Below are 18,119 nucleotides of genomic sequence, written 5' to 3'. Positions count from 1 at the left end.
CGTTGGTTGATGTGGGATCTTACAGTGGAATTGGGAATGAAAGGTTTGGAGAAAATGAATCTGTGCAGAGCTGCTGTGCGTGTGTGCTGTTTTTTTTTTTTTTTTTTTTTAAACCTGGCCCAAAACGACGTCGTTTTGAGGCCAGGTCAATTAAAAAAAATTTGACTGAGCCTTGACCAAACGACGTCGTTTGGCAAGGCTGGTTTTAAAAAAAAAATTACGCGCAGCGCAGCTGCGCAGCTGTGTAGGACATTTCGTTGGGGCATTTCGTCGAGCACATTGTGTGCATACAAGGGGGCTTCCAGCAGCTGTCCAAGGGGCTTTCATGGACTCCCTTGCCAAATTTCCAGCCTTCCAAGGGGTCGTCCGACCCCTCTTGTCCCAACGTGGATCCGCCACTGTGTGTGTCAGTTGGAGATTGCTTCTATGGTTGAGGAGGTGCTGAAAATAAGTTAGGCTAATATTTTGAAAAGTTTGGGAGATTTGTTGTTAAGTAATACTTGTATGTTTCTTAAACTAGTTTTCTAGTGAATTTAGCTAAATTTCCACTAAAATAACTTTTAAAGATTAAATATGTGCCGAGTAATATGTATATAATTTTAAAAAGAATTCCTAAAATAGCTTTTTAATTGAGTATGAAACTGTCTGTAAATGCCACAAGTACATAAATTTTGTCAGTTATCTAATTTATAGCTTGTAAGAGCAGTGAAAAATACTTTTATGTATTGAGTAGATCAAGAATTCGTATATACTATTTATAGAAGAGTTGGGATAAAACTTCAGCATCTTAAAAATAGTAAAAAGAAAATTTGATCACCTTCAGTCAGTCTTCTCTGAAACTGCGAGGAACCATCCATTGTCTCCCTCCATCTTTGTTCTTTCTTTCTCTTTCATGGAAATTCAGTGGACTCGTTTTCATCTAGTTTATACTGAAAATGAAGTGACAGTCCCTATCAAAAAAGAAAAATAATAAAATGATAGAAGTCACAGAATTATTGGAGGCACAGGCTAGGGCTAGGGCTGTCGCCCACCAAAATATTGAATACCGTTGGATTCTTTGCACGTGTCGATGATCCAATACACTTGCCCACGGTGATCTGTCATTGGATGGCCTGGTTGCCTCTCTCTCTCTCTTTCGTCTCTCTCCTTTCACTTTTCTTTTTGTTTCTGCTCTCTCGTCTTGTCGTTCCTCTTTCTCTCCCCATGTTTATTCCCTCTTTCTTTCCTTTCCTAGCTGCACGAGAGAGCTGAGAAAGAGAGAGAAGGAGGTATGGAATTAGGATGTTATTGTTTATATTTTAGTGATGATATATGTTTTAGTTTTGGTTCTCACTGTATTACTTAGCATACCAAATTTATTTTTTTGGTTCACATTGTTTATATAGATCTCCCGTACCAAAAATATATATATTAGCACACCCCTAGAAAATTTTCTGATTCCGGCATTGCTGCTAATTACTCAGGTCTCGTCTTCTTGAGAGTTAAATCTTTATTAGTGGTAAACACATCTTTTGTCATTCAACTTCATCAATTCAAGGCAGAGTATACTAATGAACTCACAATCAAGCTCACCAACAGCTAATGGAGGAAGGGATCATGCTCTCATCACAATTGCAGCGACAACCAATATCCAGACGACACCATTGGACCAAAGAATCCAGGAAACAAGATGGCTTCTGCATCCATTAGCAGGAAAGGAATCTTGTTGCATCTTCAAGGTACGTCAATGCCTTGCGGAAATAAACAAGAAGACTTACCAGCCCCATATTGTCTCCTGTGGTCCATTTCACCATGGTGATCAACATTTGGAGATGATACACCAACACAAATGGAAATATCTTCGCGGTCTACTTGCTCGAACACCTTCAAACGGCCCAACACTTGATCACTATCAGCAGGTGGTAGCAGCAATGGAAGAAGAAATAAGAGAGTGCTATTCGGAGACCATCAGCTTAAGCAGTGATGATCTAGTTGAGATGATGGTGTTGGATGGTCTCTTCACTATTGAACTCTTTTGCAAAGTTGGAAAATTGTCACCAAGTGATCCAGACGATCCCATCTTTAACTTGGCATGGGTATTCGCTAATATCTTACAAGACCTTTTTCGTTTCGAGAATCAAATTCCTTTCTTCCTTCTTCAAAAACTATTTGATGAATCAAAACCTTCAAGGAAAGATAGTGATTCATCCTTAGCCAAACTTGCTTTAGACTTCTTTCGTTATGCATTAGAAACCCCTGAGCAAGTGTTAAATCAGGACTTCACTACTGTTGAAGGAAAACATTTACTGGATTTACTCCGCTGGAGTTTTATCCCTAAACCCTACGATCATTCACCTCAGGAAGAGCCTCGGAATGTTCGTCCATTAGTTCAATTGATTAAGTATGTCAAAAAGCCTCTACAAGGATTTGCAGCAGGAAGGAAGGGAAATACTTCTCCGCCCATTGAACTTATCCAGTCAGCCAAAAAGCTTCGTCAAGCTGGAATTAAGTTCAAGACAAGGGAGGCAGTGAGCTTCTTAGACATAAGATTTTGCAATGGAGTGCTGGAAATTCCACACGTAGTAATCGACAATCTACGGACTGATTTATTGATGAATTTTGTAGCATTTGAACAATGCTACTCTCATTGCTCAAAGCATGTAACAAGTTATGCTGCATTCATGAGTTGTCTGATCCGCACGCCTGAAGACGTATCATTTCTCTGTGACAAGAAAATTGTCGAGAATTATCTTGGAACTGATGAGGAGGTCGTTCATTTCTTCAAAAACCTTGGCAAAGGTGTGACGTTTGATATCGATGGGAGTTATCTATGGAAGTTGTTCAAAGAGGTGAATGAGTACCATATAAATATGTGGCATGTGCGATGGGAAGGTTTTAGATCCAAGTATTTTGGTACTCCATGGTCTTTCTTGTCTGCTTTAGCTGCTGTTATACTCCTATTACTCACTGCAATTCAGACCTTCTTTACAGTTTATGAATATGCCAGTCCATCTGGGCCTTGAGGGAAGCGCTAGAGTAGCAATAATGTTAGGATGTTTGACACTTTTTTTCCACCTTGTATGTATTTTTGAATCTTTTAATATCTTCCCAAGCTGGATGTGTATAAATATGGTCAGCATGGTCCCTAGCCAGCTCTGTGAATGTTCTGATTATGAAATCTCCTGTTTGCTCAGGGGTTTTCTGGATATTGTCCACTGTAAAATGATCCAGTACTTGTCCAATCAGTTGTTGTTGATCATTGGCATCTAGTTGAGTTTTGAACCCAAAAATTAGCTCTTCAAATCGCCTTTCGCTCATGAATTTTTTATATAATTGCAGAAAGGAAAAAAGCCTGGTCAGGGAAGGGGAGTTTCTTGAACCGTCTTCAGTTTCCTCTGGGAGTTGCTCCACTGTAACATCTTCACCTACTTTATTGTGAATTTCTTTCGTCCTCTCATCTTGATCAGTGACAGAGAGTTGGCTGAATCCGAAGATTGAAAGGCATAGGACTAATTCACCACCATCATCAACATGATCGGTACTAGAACTGTTGATGGGCTGATCAAGTGCTGATTTGGGAAGTTCGAACTTTGATGAACTATCCATGTGATCAAGAATGGCTTACAAACTCGGGTTTCGATCGTATAAAGCTCTGGCCGTAACTTGTTCCTAGAAGAGGTAAAATATTAATCAATAATAACAAACTATATGCAAATTTTCAATTAAGTATTTCACCTATGAAATGAAAGAGTATAGATTCCTTCTGGTAATACAGAGTAGCCTGTGGTTTAGATAAATTTTTATCTAACCCTCACCTTATGCTCAAGTGACATGGTTGATGTGGGATGAATGATAGATGCCAAGTCTTTTAAACAAAAAAGATTAAAATAACAATGAAAACTTCATTAATTGGTCAGAAGGGGGCTGAAAATCTATTTGTATATGTAAGGTACCAGTAAAGAGTAAAACTTCCTAATGAAATAAAACTACTTTTATGATACTGTTCAAATCCCTACAGTACTAGTTTATTCAGTAACTTTTGCGGAGTTAACATAAAGAGACATTTTCGTTTTACTGCTGTGTTCCAAGTCCTCAAATGCAATGATACCAAGAGAAAACTATTTAAAATGAAGTAAAAAGTGGAAGAGATTTGAAAGAAGTACCCCTATATACTCTTTTTGATTCAGCCTTCAGGAAATGCCTGCTGATCTTTCTCCATCGCAAGCTGTGTGTTTTGGCTTAAACTTCCAATATTCATACACCAACAGACAATGTTAGCACTATATATAGAGGAATAAACGGATTTATGTACATAATTAGGTTGTCCTTTCGAAATTTATGACATATAGTCACATAGAAGATAGCTGATTATGAGTAAAGGGTTAAACCATGCCTACCCAAATTATAAGTAAGAAATGCCTTATGTGTTTGTTTGACTTCACATGACTATTAGATTTCGAAGTGTCTATAAATCACAACCAAAAACAAAAAAACAAAAAAAATTAAAAAAGGATTTAGCTTAGGCATGACTACCCGAACCAAACCGTCCAATAGTGATTTGGTTTGGTTTGATTTCTCCTCTCATTTTAGCTCAAACCAGACTACGCTCCCACTAGATGTTAGGGAGCTTTAACCTCATTGACGAATCTACCAATATAAACTTTCAATTCAATGCATATATTACAAAAAGATAGAGCACATCATATGATCCCTTTGAAATTAGGAAACGCACACAATAGACATTTATTCATAAATCAGAAATTATGATATGAGAATTACAAAAGTGTGTTAACCCCTTTCAACCTTAACCCTAGAATTACACAGAGTAACAAGTATTCTTTATTGAATTATCGAAACAGTACAATTTTCTCAACATCCCATTCTTGATACAATAATATCCTAATATAGCTGTAAAACTCTCATTAACCAATTCGGTTAGAAGCTAACTTCTTAACTAAACAATTAACAAACTGACTATGCCAGTTCATCACTAATCCAGCTCAGCAATGATGAAGGTTCCTAACAAAGTGAGGGGAGGCCTTTTGCGTTTCTAGTCTCATCAAGAAGAAACAACAAGAGTAATGCCATATTATATACTGCATACGAATAAAACACACATGATGGCGAGACAGGGTAAACTCATAAAGAAGAGTAGTGTTGCTACATGTATGAATTCACCACATCTTTTGAATTGTTATTTGAAGGCTGCAAATCATCCTACTGTTGACTAGTCCCCTGCCCTCCTTGTGTAATTGCTCCCTCTCCTCCTCCTTGAGTGGCTGTTGCTCCTCCTGATCCTCTTAGATTTGGAGTTTTCAACTTGATGAATCCAGGAGCAAACAGGGGTTTTTCAGGAAGCATTGAATAGCACGACGGCCATCGTTTATGATGAATATCAACACCTAGATCATGAAATACTATATCTTGAATACGTTGCACAATATCCTCCTGGGAACTGAATTCAAGTCGTTTAAACGACTCTGTAAATCTCCTGAGCCGGAAATCCTCCTCAGTCTCATTGACAAATTTCTCAATTATATAATCACAGCCTCCTCCAACTTTACCAACAAGTACTTGAATGAGGTTTCTTGGATCACTGGCACATCGTGCTTTGAACCAAATAATTGATAACCCCAAGTAAAATTCAGCATAGCGGGACTGCTTGATTTCTTCTATATCTATACCTGACGTCTGCATATGTAGAACTTTTAGATCCCACTTCTTAGATTCATCCCATATGAAGTCATCCAAAAGGTACTTGTATGTGCTACACAGCTTTATAAATATTCTGAGCCTAAAATGCTGATCGCATTCTTCGGAGAGTTTCTCGAGTATGACATATTTGACATCTTTGCTTCCCTGCCTCATGAGCCGATGAAGCATTTTATCAATGGTTTCTTGTTTCTCATTGGAATCCAGTTGCCTGAATAAAAGAAATGACTCGCATAAGCGTCTTTCATGGAAGAATTTTTTAATCAAGGTCTTGAATAAATGAACTCGTGTAGCCACCCGAGCTTCATTAAACAGCTTTGTGAATGTTTTTCTTCTGAAATCTTCCAATGTTTCCCCTTCAAGTCTTTCGACATCAACAACTTTGACAGCAAGTTCGTTAGAGATTTGTTCAATCTTGTCTTGTTGGTCGTTGGGGGATAGTAGGCTGAACCCAAAACTCGAAAGCTGAGAGAGTAATTCAGCAGCACCAGCATAATCTTGGGGCTGAAGGAGCACCCCGTGAGGAAGATCTCTTCGTTTGTCTCGCAACTGCTGTACAGCTTTGTCAAGAAAGTGGACTTGGACATCGAAGTCAACCACTTTCTTACATAGCTCTGTGAATATTCTGAGTTTGAAATCTGCGTCGCTTTCGTTTGCGAGCTTCTCAACCATAACACCTTTAACTCCAGCACAGAGTTGTTCAATCAGCTGCCACTGGCCATAAGAGCTTTGTCCCTTGAACAGTATAATTGAGAAACCTAAGAAAAACCCAGCAAAACGGGACTGCCAATCTAAGCAACCTTCATGAGTATGAATATCGGATGTCTGCTCTGTATGTTTTGGTTTCTTGCCATATTCTTTCCTGCAGGCGATAAGATATGAATAAACATAGGCAGTATAATCCTTACAAAGCTGAGTAAATCTTCTGAGTCTGAAATCGTCATCAGTTTCCTCGTCAGCTTTAACATGAACCATTTCTCCAATCAGTTGTTGTTGATCATTGGCGTCTAGTTCAGTAGTGAACCAAGAAATCAACTCGCCAATGTGCCTCTCGCGAATGAATTTCTTTATAACTGTGAACAGGAAATATTTCTGGTCAGGAAAGGGAAGTTTGTTGAATAGCTCTGCGAATGTTCTGAGTTTGAAATCCTCTTCACTTTCCTCCGAGAGTTGCTCTACTACAACATCTTCAACTACTTTTTTATACATTTCTTTCGTCTTCTCATGTTGATCAGTGGCAGAGAGTTGGCTGAACCCAAAGATTGAAAGACTCAAGAGTAGTTCGTCAACATCAGTAGAACTGGTATCGGGCTTTCTTCTTCTTTTATCGGTGAAGGAATTGGTAGTGGGCTCAGAGGCCGGTTTTGGGAACACAAACATTGATAATCGACGCCGAGGAAGGCTTATAAACTCTGGTTCCGTAGAAATCCCCAGTCGTTCGGATGAGAGTTTGCTAATCTTTTATGTTCTGTTAAAAAATTCATCAATTTAGTCTAAACCCTTGCACAAGCAATGAAGTGTTAACTTCCAATTGAATAAAGATACTTTCTATCATAATGTTCTGTTCTAATCACTACAACAGTTGTTATTACGTAACGACTGAAAATTATTTTGGGTACTTAGATTGGGGTCCAAAAAGTGTGGTTATTATTAGGTGTAGTCCACGCATTTTATTTTATCAATCTAGGTCTACTGACTTTCATTTATTATTTTTCTATGTCCATTTTACCTTGAATTAAATTAAGAGAAACAATTTTAATGTTCTCATATTATGCTCTTTTTTTTTTCTCCTCAATTTGAATTTCGAAACTTCAATGTTTGTATTATTAAAAAAAAAAAATACATGATGCCCCACAATTAAAACACTCATCATCAAATAAGAACATAAGCACCCGACTATATCTACATTATATATCATATAGGAAAATAAGTTAATTTATTCATCCTCGTGAAGAGGTACTGAACATTTTTATACATAATGGAGGTGCATTTAAATTAAAAGACAAAAGGCAAAATATATTTTTACCTATTAGTTAGGTGGAATAACAGGCCAACAAACTATGATATTACCTATAACTCGGGTTAGACCTGTAAACAAGTGGGAGCATTTGAAATCCAATCCGACTCGATTTCAAAAAAAAAAATCAACTCTATCCGATCCGAAAATCTTACTGATCATTCACAACTATCCATTTTTGATATTGGATCCAATAACCCGATCCGAATTCTTCTATGTCATATATACAAATAGTTCAAAATATTTTTATTTATTTACAAAAAGTTTACAATATTGTTACGTTTAAATATATATTAAGTAAGTAAAAATAAAATAAAATATATATTATATCAAATCGGATCATTACCAAATTGGATTAGGCAAGATTCAGATGTGTTCCGTTAACTTAACAGGTTAACGGATTCAGAACATAATCGAATTATCAAATTATGCCACCAAATTCATCTCCTATTAATTACATCGAATTCAAATCGGATCTAGATCAAAATCCAATCCATTGACAGCTCTCAGGTGCATAAGTTGCAAAGTGTATGTTACCTATAATGCAGGTACTTAAAAAGGATAAGTCGTAAAATGTATGTTACATATAACTAAGATTTATAAACAAAAATGACAAAAAATAGTGTAAGACCTATAATGTATGTACATAAAAACACAAGTAAATGATATATTTATGTTATTTCTAACTTTTTAGAAGTATCTTACCTATGCACCCAAGTTTGAATCCCCGTTTTCGTAATTTAGATTAGATTAAAGTATAATATCGTTTGTATTATATATATTTGTGGTCATTCACCGTTGGAAGTAAATTCAACGATTTACTCACTCTTGCACTCTTTTTAAGAAACTTTTTTGAACCATTGGATTATTATCCAACGATGGGTGACCACAATATATAATATATATAATCCCATGTCTGAATCTCCTCACAGATTTATCATCTTTTTTTTTGGGGTGACTACCTTTGAACATCAAACTCATAACTTTTTTCTTATTTCTTATAACTCAAAACAAATGTGGTAAGAGTAGCATTATTCTTATTTCTTATATCAATTGTACAACAACTTAAAAAAGAAAATAAAAAGCTTCCTAATCAAGATCTTCCATTACCGTAAATTTAGTATTTTATTAGAGTAACCATAAATTTAGCTATAACTTAGAAGTCCATTATCTGTTACGTTGCGTACACTCAAGGGCAGAATGGGTAAGGAAAAAACATAATGTTGACTAATTATCTCATTAATGTAAGTAAATCTGATGTCAGTGGACCTAGATCAAAAAGAGGAGATGGTTGGATTATACCCAAAACAAGGTGTCTTTTGGATATTTTAAAAAAGAAAAAGAAAAAGAAATTAACAAGTGCAAGAGGTTTATAAGAAGTACCCCAATCTCTTGATCATTCAGCCTTCAATTTGATTCTGAAGAGTGATTCAGCCCTCAAATTGATTCTGCATTGGAGTAAGTCATCCCCATTGTTTTCAGATATCCTTTCCATGTGTATTTTGTAGGCTTGTTATATTGTATTTATAGAAGAGCTGAAGGATTGCAGACACACACAAATTCAGCACCTTACAAATATAAAAATAAATTGCAAGGAACCATCGTCTCTCAGTCTCTCTCTCCCTTCCACTCTATCCTCTTAACTATTTTAAAACTTTCTTTTCTTTCTCTTTCATGGGATTGAATTTTTTTCATCTATATTTGCTCTACCTTCAGTCCCAGCCTTTTTTTAATAGACTTTTAGTCCCCGCCACTACAAAAAAAAGTGACAAAAGTCACTATTTTGTCATTAATTTTGATGACTGTTGTAGGGGTTATTAAAGGCTTTAGTCACCTTTTTTGACTTTTTTGGTGACTAAAAAGTCTTTCAGTCACATTTTTTACTTTTTTTAGTGACTAAAGTTTTTAGTAACCCCTACAACAGTCACCAAAATTGATGACAAAATGTTAATTATTGCCACTTTTTTTGGTAGTGTGCATTTCATATTGCTTTCTTATGTCATTTCCTTGATGATGTGCATAACGGTAAACTCTAAGTAGGGGCACTTCTAGAATCTGAAAAAGTACAATAAATGAGTTGGATCCTAGTTATCACATCTTACTTATAAAAAATGAGTTTTATTTATAGAAAAATAAAGTGATGGGTTGTGAGTAAGAAAAACTAGTTCAAAGGGAACAAGTCAAATTTTCTAGTTTTGGTATGCCCCAAAAAAAAAAAACAAAGAGCTTAGATTCGCATGGTGTTTGCTTCAGCCGTGCGGTGTTTTATGTAGCATTTGCATCCCCTCTGCTCCAAAGTTAATCCTATAAATATTTACGCATGTAGTTGATCATTTCTCTAAGTATTCTTTATTTATATATAACTCCGTGCGGTGTTTCTGCCGGCAGAGCTTTCTTATGAATTGCAAATGGCTCTTCTACTTTTCCTGTAAATTGTATGTATTACATGTCTCGTAGTTTACAGACGAATGATTCCTGTAGCTGGAAATGTCTTCTTAAACTAATATTCATTAAGCAAATTGCCAAATTGCATTAGTTAATTATATATGCGCCTGCAGTTGATAGGTAGGATAATTTTTTTTATAAGACACAGTACAATGCCATCTGTATTATATGTGATGTGTTTTAAGCTTCTTTATAAGAAAATTGGATTACAAAGGGTTTTTTGTTTTTTTGTTTTTGTCGAAAAGAAAAGGCAAGATATGTGCATATATATAATATAAAGATAATTGGCTTACAGAGGTTTTTTTGTTTTTTTGTTGTCGAAAAAAAAAAAGGCAAGAGACGTGCATTATATAAAGATAATTGGATTACAGAGGGGTGACCGTAACACCAAGTACGTGTTTAAAAAATTTGCTAAGTAGCTATGGGAGATATGTGAGCCGAAAATGTGGTTCAAATCTTATGTCTTTATCTCAATATGTCGATTCAATCTTGTGACATGGTTCAAGATAGATTAAATTTATAAATTTAAATAAATAAATAAAAAAGTTAATATTCAACATACATGGTGATCTTTCTTACAAAGCTCTGGCTGAGGGAAAAAAAAAAAAACCAACTATAACCACCACTTTCTCCGCTATTCCTAATGCCTCCCCCCTCCATTAGAGGCCAATGAATTAAAATAATCATACACAGTAAAGAAGGTCTGAATTGCAGTGAGTAGTAGGAGCACGACAGCAGCTACAGCTGACAAGAAAGACCATGGGTTGTCAAAATACTTAAATCTAAAACCAGCCCATCTCACGTGCCAAATATTTCTATGGTACTCATTCACATCCTTGAACAACTTACATAGATAACTTTCGTCAATATCGAAAGGCACATCCTTGCCAAGGTTTTTGAAGAAATGAGCAACCTCCTCATCGGTTCCAAGATAATTCTCAATAATATTTTTGTCACTGAGAAATGCTGCGTCCACAGGCGTGCTGATGAGGCAACTCATCAATGCAGCATAAGTGGTTATGTGCTTTGAGCAATGGGAGTAGCATTGTTCAAATGCAACAAAGTTGAGGAAAATATCAGTGCGTAGATCATCTAGCGTTATGTTCGGAATTTCGAGCACCCCGTTGCAAAATCTGATGTCCAAGAAGCTATTTGCCTCCCTCTCCTTGAACTTAATTCCAGCCAAATGAAGCTTTTTGGCGGATTGGATAAATTGAACCAGCGGAGAGGTGTTTCCCTTCCTCATGATCTTCAACTTAATTCGCCCTACGAACTTTTTTAGTGTGTTCCTTGTGGTGGCCTTGAGTATTCCCGCTAGAGGCTTTTTGGCCATTTGGATGAATTGGACTAATGGAAGAATGACTTTTGGGTTTTGATTTTGAGGTGAGCGGTGATGTGGTTCAGGAATAAAACTCAAGCGAAGTAAATCAAGTAGATGTTTTGCTTCAACACTGACATGTTGCTTTAAGACTTCATCTGGTCTTTCTACCGCGAAACTAAAGAATTCCAAAGCAAGTTGTGCAAGGGATGAGTTACTATCTTCTCTTGAAGATTTTGATTTATCAAATAATGTTTGAAGGACAATGAAAGGAATTTGATTCTCCAACCGAAGAAGATCTCGTATGAGGTTAGGGAATATCCATGCCAAGTTGAAGATGGGGTCATCTGGATCACTTGGTGACAGCCTTCCAACTTTGCAGAATAGTTCAATAGTGAAAAGACCATCTAGCACCATCACCTCAACTAGATCTTGACCGCATAAATTGATTGTCTCTGAGTAGCACCGTCTTATATCTTCTTCCATTGATGCCACAACCTGCCGGTAGTCATCAAGATTCGGGCCAGGGGATGGTGTTCGAACAAGCAGATCGCGAAGAAATCTCCATTTGTGCTGCTGCATCATGTCCAAATGTGTGTCACCGTAGTGATAAGGACCGATGGAAACTATATGGGGCTGGTAGGCCTTCTTGTTTATTTCCAAGAGGTATTGGGGTAATCTGAAGATGCAACAAGAGCTGTTTCCAGCTGCGGGGTGCAGCAGCCATTTCGTTTCCTGGATTCCTTGCTCCAAAGATATTGTGGTCTGAATATTGTTCGTCGCTGCAATTGTAATGACAGCATCTCTTCCTCCATTAGCCATTGGTGAGCTTGATTGCGAGTTCATTGTAGCTATAAATTAAAGAGCAGAGGATTTGGTAATCACTATACTTTGTATTGAAGTAAATTTGAATGACAAAAATATGTTGCGACAAAAGAATTAACTATGAAGAAGAAGACAAGGACCAACCTTAATTATTAGCAGCAGATTCAAATGATATATAGAGTAGAATGAAACAAAAAATAATATAATGTGACCCTTTTGGGGCCTGAACCTTCTTTGGAATTTCATGGAACCATTTTCTTTGCCATCTATTCTCAGATTTTCTTTGCTTAATATATTTCATCGCATGGATGTAGATTGATAACTAGCTAGTCTGTTAAAATTTCTATTTATAGCGTAGAGCCGCGCAGCTACACCATTAAAATTTCTATTTAAGTAGTATAGCCGGGCGGCAATAATGTTAAATTTCTATTTAAGGTGTATAGCCGGGCGGCTCTACCGTAAAAATTTCTATTTAAAGAGTATCGCCGCACGGCTATAATGTTAAATTTCTATTTAAGGTATATAGCGGGCGGCTCTAGTGTTAAAATTTCTATTTAAGGAGTATGGCCGCGCGGCTATAATGTTAAAACTTCTATTTAAACAGTATAGCCGCGCGGCTATAATGTTAAAATAAGGGTATAGACGAACGGCTATACGTTTAAAATTCTACTTATGGAGTTAGAGCCGCACAACCAGATCCGTGTTCGAAGAAGGGGGTTTTTGTTTGGGGATGGGTTTGTTTGTTTTTCATGGGAAATCCCAGGTGAATGCAAATGTGAGGCCCGTTTTACTCTTTATTTGTTTTTGGAAATTTTAAGATTGATTTTAATGATGATGATGATGGTGAATTTGAGAGGGGAAGGGAAAAGAAATAGCGGCGGGGGAGAGAGAAGAAAGGTAGGAGGAGGTGGGAGGAGGGGGGAGGGATGGGTCTGGGTCTGTGATTGGGGAAGAGAAATGCGAGGGGGGGACAGAAGGGGTGAATGGGTTTGTGGGTGAAAAATAGAATGGGGGGAGGGAGGAGGGTGGAATCATGGTGGGTGAGTTGGGTGTGGCTATATTTTTTGGTGTGTTGATAAATTTTTTTGGTGGCTGGGCGATGGTTGCTGGGTAGGCAGGAGGGAGAGAGAGTTTTGGGAGTGGCGGGTGACTGTTGGGGATGGGGTGGATGGGTTTGGGGTGTGGTGGTCATGAGGGGAATGGGAGTAGAAGAAATCGGGGGGAGGAGGGGTGAGGATTTTCAGGTTAGCTGTAGCCATGAGTAAGCAAACACGCAAACCAAACCAACTAGTTTGCAGTCAATAACTAGATTAGTGATAAATAGCACAATCTGGTCCTAGTCCCCTTCAACAAACATGCCCTAAGCATTTAGAGGAAAGACAACTATTTACATTAGCTGCTCACTATCTATAGAATTCTAAGTTGATAATTAAAGTCACATGTACAGGTTCCATTCCATGCCATGAATGTAATTGCTCCCGGACATGTAAAAGACATCATTATACTCCTCCACCCCAAACTCCCCTAGTAATGAAGGATCAATGTCTTCCATGGAGAGTGAGGAGCTTGGACTGTTGCTAGAGCCCAATGGTCAACGCACTCCTAGAGCAGTTGGATCTCCTTCTCAGCCTCTAAGCGGTGCTCCTTGAGTTTCAAGATCTACAACAATGGTACCAAACGTTATATTATGGGACTATATATACATATATACGTATCAAAGATGGTCCATTTCTTGTTTCACTATATTATGGGACTGCTCCCACTGAGATACATTTCAACCTGGTCAAAAGAATTTTGAGATACATTCAAGGTACCATGAATTATGGAATTCACTTTACTCATAGTCCTTGGCAATTACAAGCTTATAGTGATGCTGACTGGGCGGGGGATTTAAATACTAGGAGGTCAACTACAGGTTTTGTGGTATTACTTGGACATAATCCTATCTCATGGCAGTTTAAGAAGCAAGGGTCTGTATCCAGAAGTTCTATAGAGGCCGAGTATAGGGCTTTGGCTAATACAGCTGCAGATTTGGCTTGGATTCGACAGGTTTTGCTAGACTTGAAAGTGTGCTTGCCTCAACCTGCTACCATCTTTTGTGATAATCTCTCTGCTTTGGCACTTAGTAGTAATCCTGTGTTTCATTCACGAATTAAACACTTGGATACAGATTTTCACTTTGTTCATGAAAGGGTTCAAAGGAATGATCTGATTGTTCAGTATGTTCCTACTCAAGAGCAAATTGCAGATCTGATTGTTCAGTATGTTTACTAAAGGACTGCATAGTCCTATTTTCATGAGTCACTGTATTAGTATGCGACTTGGAAATCCAGAGCAGGATTCAGAGTTGGGTTTGAGGGGGAATGATAACAATATTAGTTAGTTTGATAAGCTGTCACGTGTGCTCACGTGTTGTTAGTTAGTAGTAACTGTAATTAGTTAGAGTGTTAAGTCTTGGTTATTGAGATATAACACTAATGACATTGCTGTTGTAATTCATTCTGTGAAAATCAATATACAGAGCATATAATTTCTTCTTCCTTCTTAGTCTTCACAATTCTTAAGCTTCCCCTTCTGAACTGTTATCAGTGCATGGCAGAAAATCATCCTACCAGTGAAGTGACTAGCCCCCTGCACTCCTTGTGTAAGTGCTCCCTCTCCTCCTCCTTGAGTGGCTGCTCCTCCTCATCCACAGAACCAATGAGGAGCTAACGGAGGCCTTCCACAGAACCGGATGCCATCCTTTTTCTCCTCCTTTTTTGGCTCTCCATGGTAACCTAGATCATGAAATATTGGTTCTAAAATATATTTCACAATATCCTCCTGGGAACTGAATTGAAGTTGTTGAAACGACTCTGTAAATCTTCTGAGACGGAAATCCTCCTGAGTCTCATTGACGAGTTTCTCAATTATATGATCACCTTCTCCAACTTTACCAAGAAGTACTTGAATGGGGTTTCTTGGATCACTGGCACATCGTGCTTTGAACCAGATAATTGACAACCCCAAGTAAAATTCAGCATAGCGGGACCTCTTGATTTCTTCTATCTCTTCTTTACCTGACGTCTTCTGCATATGTAGAAATTTTAGATCCCACTTCTTAGCTTCGCTGCGAAAGAAGCGATCCAAAAGGAATGGATGTGTACTACACAGCTTTATAAATCTTCTGAGCCTAAAATTTTCCTCGCACTCCTCGGAGAGTCTCTCAAGTATGACATCTTTGACATCTTTGCTTGTCACCTTCCCTGAGCGATCAAACATTTCTTCAATCGTTTCTTGTTGCTCATTGGAATCCAGTTGCCTGAACAAAAGAATGGACTCACAGAAGCGTCTCTCACTGACGAATTTGCTTTTAAACTCCCTGAATAAATTAATTCGTGTACCGACCGGAGCTTTATTAAACAGCTTTGCGAATGTTTTCCTTCTCAAATCTTCCTCTGTTTCCCCTGCAAGTCTTTCGACATTAACATCTCCGGCAGCAAGTTTGTTAGAGATTTGTTCAATCTCGTCTTGTTGATCATTGGGGGTTAGTAGGCTGAACCAGAAACTTGAGAGCTTCGAGAGTAATTCAGCAGCACTGGCAGAATCTTGGGGCTGAAGTAGCACCCCGTGCGGAAGATATCTTCGTTTGTGTAGCAGCTTCTGTTCAGCTTTGTCAAGGAAGTGGACTTGTACACCAAAGTCAGCCACTTTCTTACATAGCTCTGTGAATCTTCTGAGTTTGAAATCTGCCTCACTTTCGTCTGCGAGCTTCTCAACCATAACCCCTTTAACTCCATCACAGAGTTGGTCAATCAGCTGCCATTGATCATAGGAGCTTTGTCCCTTGAACCATATAATTGAGAAACCTAAGAAAAAGTCAGCAAAACGGGATTGCGAATCCGAACAAACTTCATGAGTATCGGATGTCTGTTGTGTATGTTTTGGTTTCTTGACATATTCTTCCCTGCAGGTGATAACATAATCAGTATAATCCTTACAAAGCTGTGTAAATCTTTTGAGTCTGAAATCCTCATTAGTTTCCTCGTCAGGTTTAACATGAACAATTTCTTCAATCAGTTGATTTTGATCATTGGCGTCTAGTTGAGTACCGAACCAAGAGATCAACTCGCCAATTTGCCTCTCGCGCTTGAACTTCTTTATAACAGTTGACAGGAAATGGTTCTGATCAGGTAAGGGAAGTTTCTTGAAAAGCTCTGTGAATGTTCTGAGTCTAAAATCCTCTTCACTCTCCTCCGGGATTTGCTGAACTACAACATCTTCAACTACTTTATCATAGATTTTTTTCGTCTTCTCGTGTTGATCAGTGGCAGAGAGTTGGCTGAACCCAAAGATTGAAAGACTTACGAGTAGTTCTGCAACATCAGCAGCATCAGCAGAACTGGTATTGGGCTCGGGGGCTGGTTTTGGGAACACGAACATTGATAGTCGATGCAGAGAAACGCTTACAAAGTTTGATTTCGTAGAACTTATGCCTAAAAGAAATACAAAAATCAAGCATTATTTGAAGTTCTTTTCAGGTATAATCATAAAGAGTGACCTATAAATCGGATGAGAGTTTGTTAAAAACTTGATGAATTCAGTCCAAATGGTGCTCAAAGTCTATGTTTATAGCTAGCTTATACAAGCAGCGAAGTGTTAACTTCCAGTTGAAATAAAAGTACTTTCTCTGCTCTATAATAGTTGTTGGTTAAAGAAAAAGAAAATTAACAAGTGCAAGAGGTTTATAAGACGTACCCGATTTCTGTTGATCATTCAGCCTCCAATTTAATTCTGAAGAGTGGTTCAGCCCTCAATTGATTCTGCTTGTATTGTGTAGACTACTTGTATTTATAGAAGAATTTAAGGATTGCAGGGCACCTTACAAATAGTAAAAACAAAATTTGATGTATAATATCCATCTTATATATAAGTAGATTATCTGCAAACTAGCTTTGTCTTTTTCTTTATTTTTCACGGAATTGACATGAAAATTCCCTAAACTTTTTTATTCTTTCACATAGACGACGGTTTTTGAGCGTCCAAATGCTCAACAGGCGATGATTTTGGAGCACACTAGACGACGGTGATCCAATCGGCAACCATTAATTACTTAACCTTGGGGAAATCGTGACATGAATTATTCAATTGGCGACCATGACAAATAGAAGAGGAAAAATAAAGTTTTGGGTGATTTAAGCGTCGTCTAGCAAACTAGGAAACATGAGTTAAAACAATTTCCAACCAATCCACTATATCAATATTCATGAGTACCAAACATGATGATTTCATCAAAAGTGACAATAGACCTAAAACCAATATATTTTGTTTCCTCGTTTCTTAAGTCCAATGAAGTCGTCTGGACTCTGGATATTGTTTGTCGCTGCTGCAATTGTAATGAGAGCATGGTCTCTTCCTCCACTTAGCTAGCTTGGTTTTTGAGTTGATTGTAGCTCGAATTAAAGAAGAGAGGATTTGCTCATCGCTAAAGTTGCATGACAAAAAATGTACACTAAAGAATTAACATTCAATAAGAAGACAAGGGTAAACCTCTATAATTAATTAGCAGCAGATTGAAATGAGTAAAGTTGAATGAAAAAAATTGACCCCTATGAAGGCAACCTTCTTTGAAATTTCATGGAACATCATCTTTAAAATCTACACTCAGATTTTCCTTGCTTAATATTTCATCCTATGGATGTAGATTGATCACTATCCTTTTGTTTTGTTTTGTTTCTTTTTTTTTTCATATTCGATGGGATTTGAGGTTGACATTGAAATCCTGGTGATTAGTTTAACTTACCTAACTAATTTCAAAATTAGCTTTATATTTTACAGTTAGAG

At 37.5% G+C, this 18,119-nt stretch overlaps 3 protein-coding genes across 3 annotated transcripts; 1 reads left to right on the top strand and 2 right to left on the bottom strand.

Annotated features, from left to right (window-relative positions):
* LOC18769858 (UPF0481 protein At3g47200) lies at positions 1,165-3,988 on the top strand. Its single transcript, XM_020567626.1, has 2 exons — positions 1,165-1,268; positions 1,464-3,988. Exon 2 carries the CDS (start codon positions 1,551-1,553, stop codon positions 3,000-3,002), a length of 1,452 nt encoding a protein of 483 aa, XP_020423215.1. The 5' UTR covers positions 1,165-1,268; positions 1,464-1,550; the 3' UTR covers positions 3,003-3,988.
* LOC18771736 (UPF0481 protein At3g47200) lies at positions 10,430-12,293 on the bottom strand. The gene has a single exon (XM_020569010.1). The coding sequence runs from the start codon at positions 12,291-12,293 to the stop codon at positions 10,794-10,796; it is 1,500 nt and encodes a 499-aa protein (XP_020424599.1). The 3' UTR covers positions 10,430-10,793.
* Positions 14,758-17,062, bottom strand: LOC109950276. The gene is made up of 2 exons (XM_020568780.1): positions 17,034-17,062; positions 14,758-16,771 (listed from the first exon to the last, which is right to left on the bottom strand). The coding sequence occupies exon 2, from the start codon at positions 16,716-16,718 to the stop codon at positions 14,982-14,984; it is 1,737 nt and encodes a 578-aa protein (XP_020424369.1). The 5' UTR covers positions 16,719-16,771; positions 17,034-17,062; the 3' UTR covers positions 14,758-14,981.

Source organism: Prunus persica, chromosome G7 (assembly GCF_000346465.2).
Source record: "Prunus persica cultivar Lovell chromosome G7, Prunus_persica_NCBIv2, whole genome shotgun sequence".
Lineage (NCBI taxonomy): Eukaryota > Viridiplantae > Streptophyta > Magnoliopsida > Rosales > Rosaceae > Prunus > Prunus persica.
This window is presented reverse-complemented; position numbering and strand designations above follow the sequence as displayed.

Excerpts from the sequence above, each read along its gene's own strand:
- LOC18769858 (XM_020567626.1), top strand. The coding sequence starts at position 1,551 with ATGAACTCACAATCAAGCTCACCAACAGCTAATGGAGGAAGGGATCAT.
- LOC18771736 (XM_020569010.1), bottom strand. The coding sequence starts at position 12,293 with ATGGCTAATGGAGGAAGAGATGCTGTCATTACAATTGCAGCGACGAAC.
- LOC109950276 (XM_020568780.1), bottom strand. The coding sequence starts at position 16,718 with ATGTTCGTGTTCCCAAAACCAGCCCCCGAGCCCAATACCAGTTCTGCT.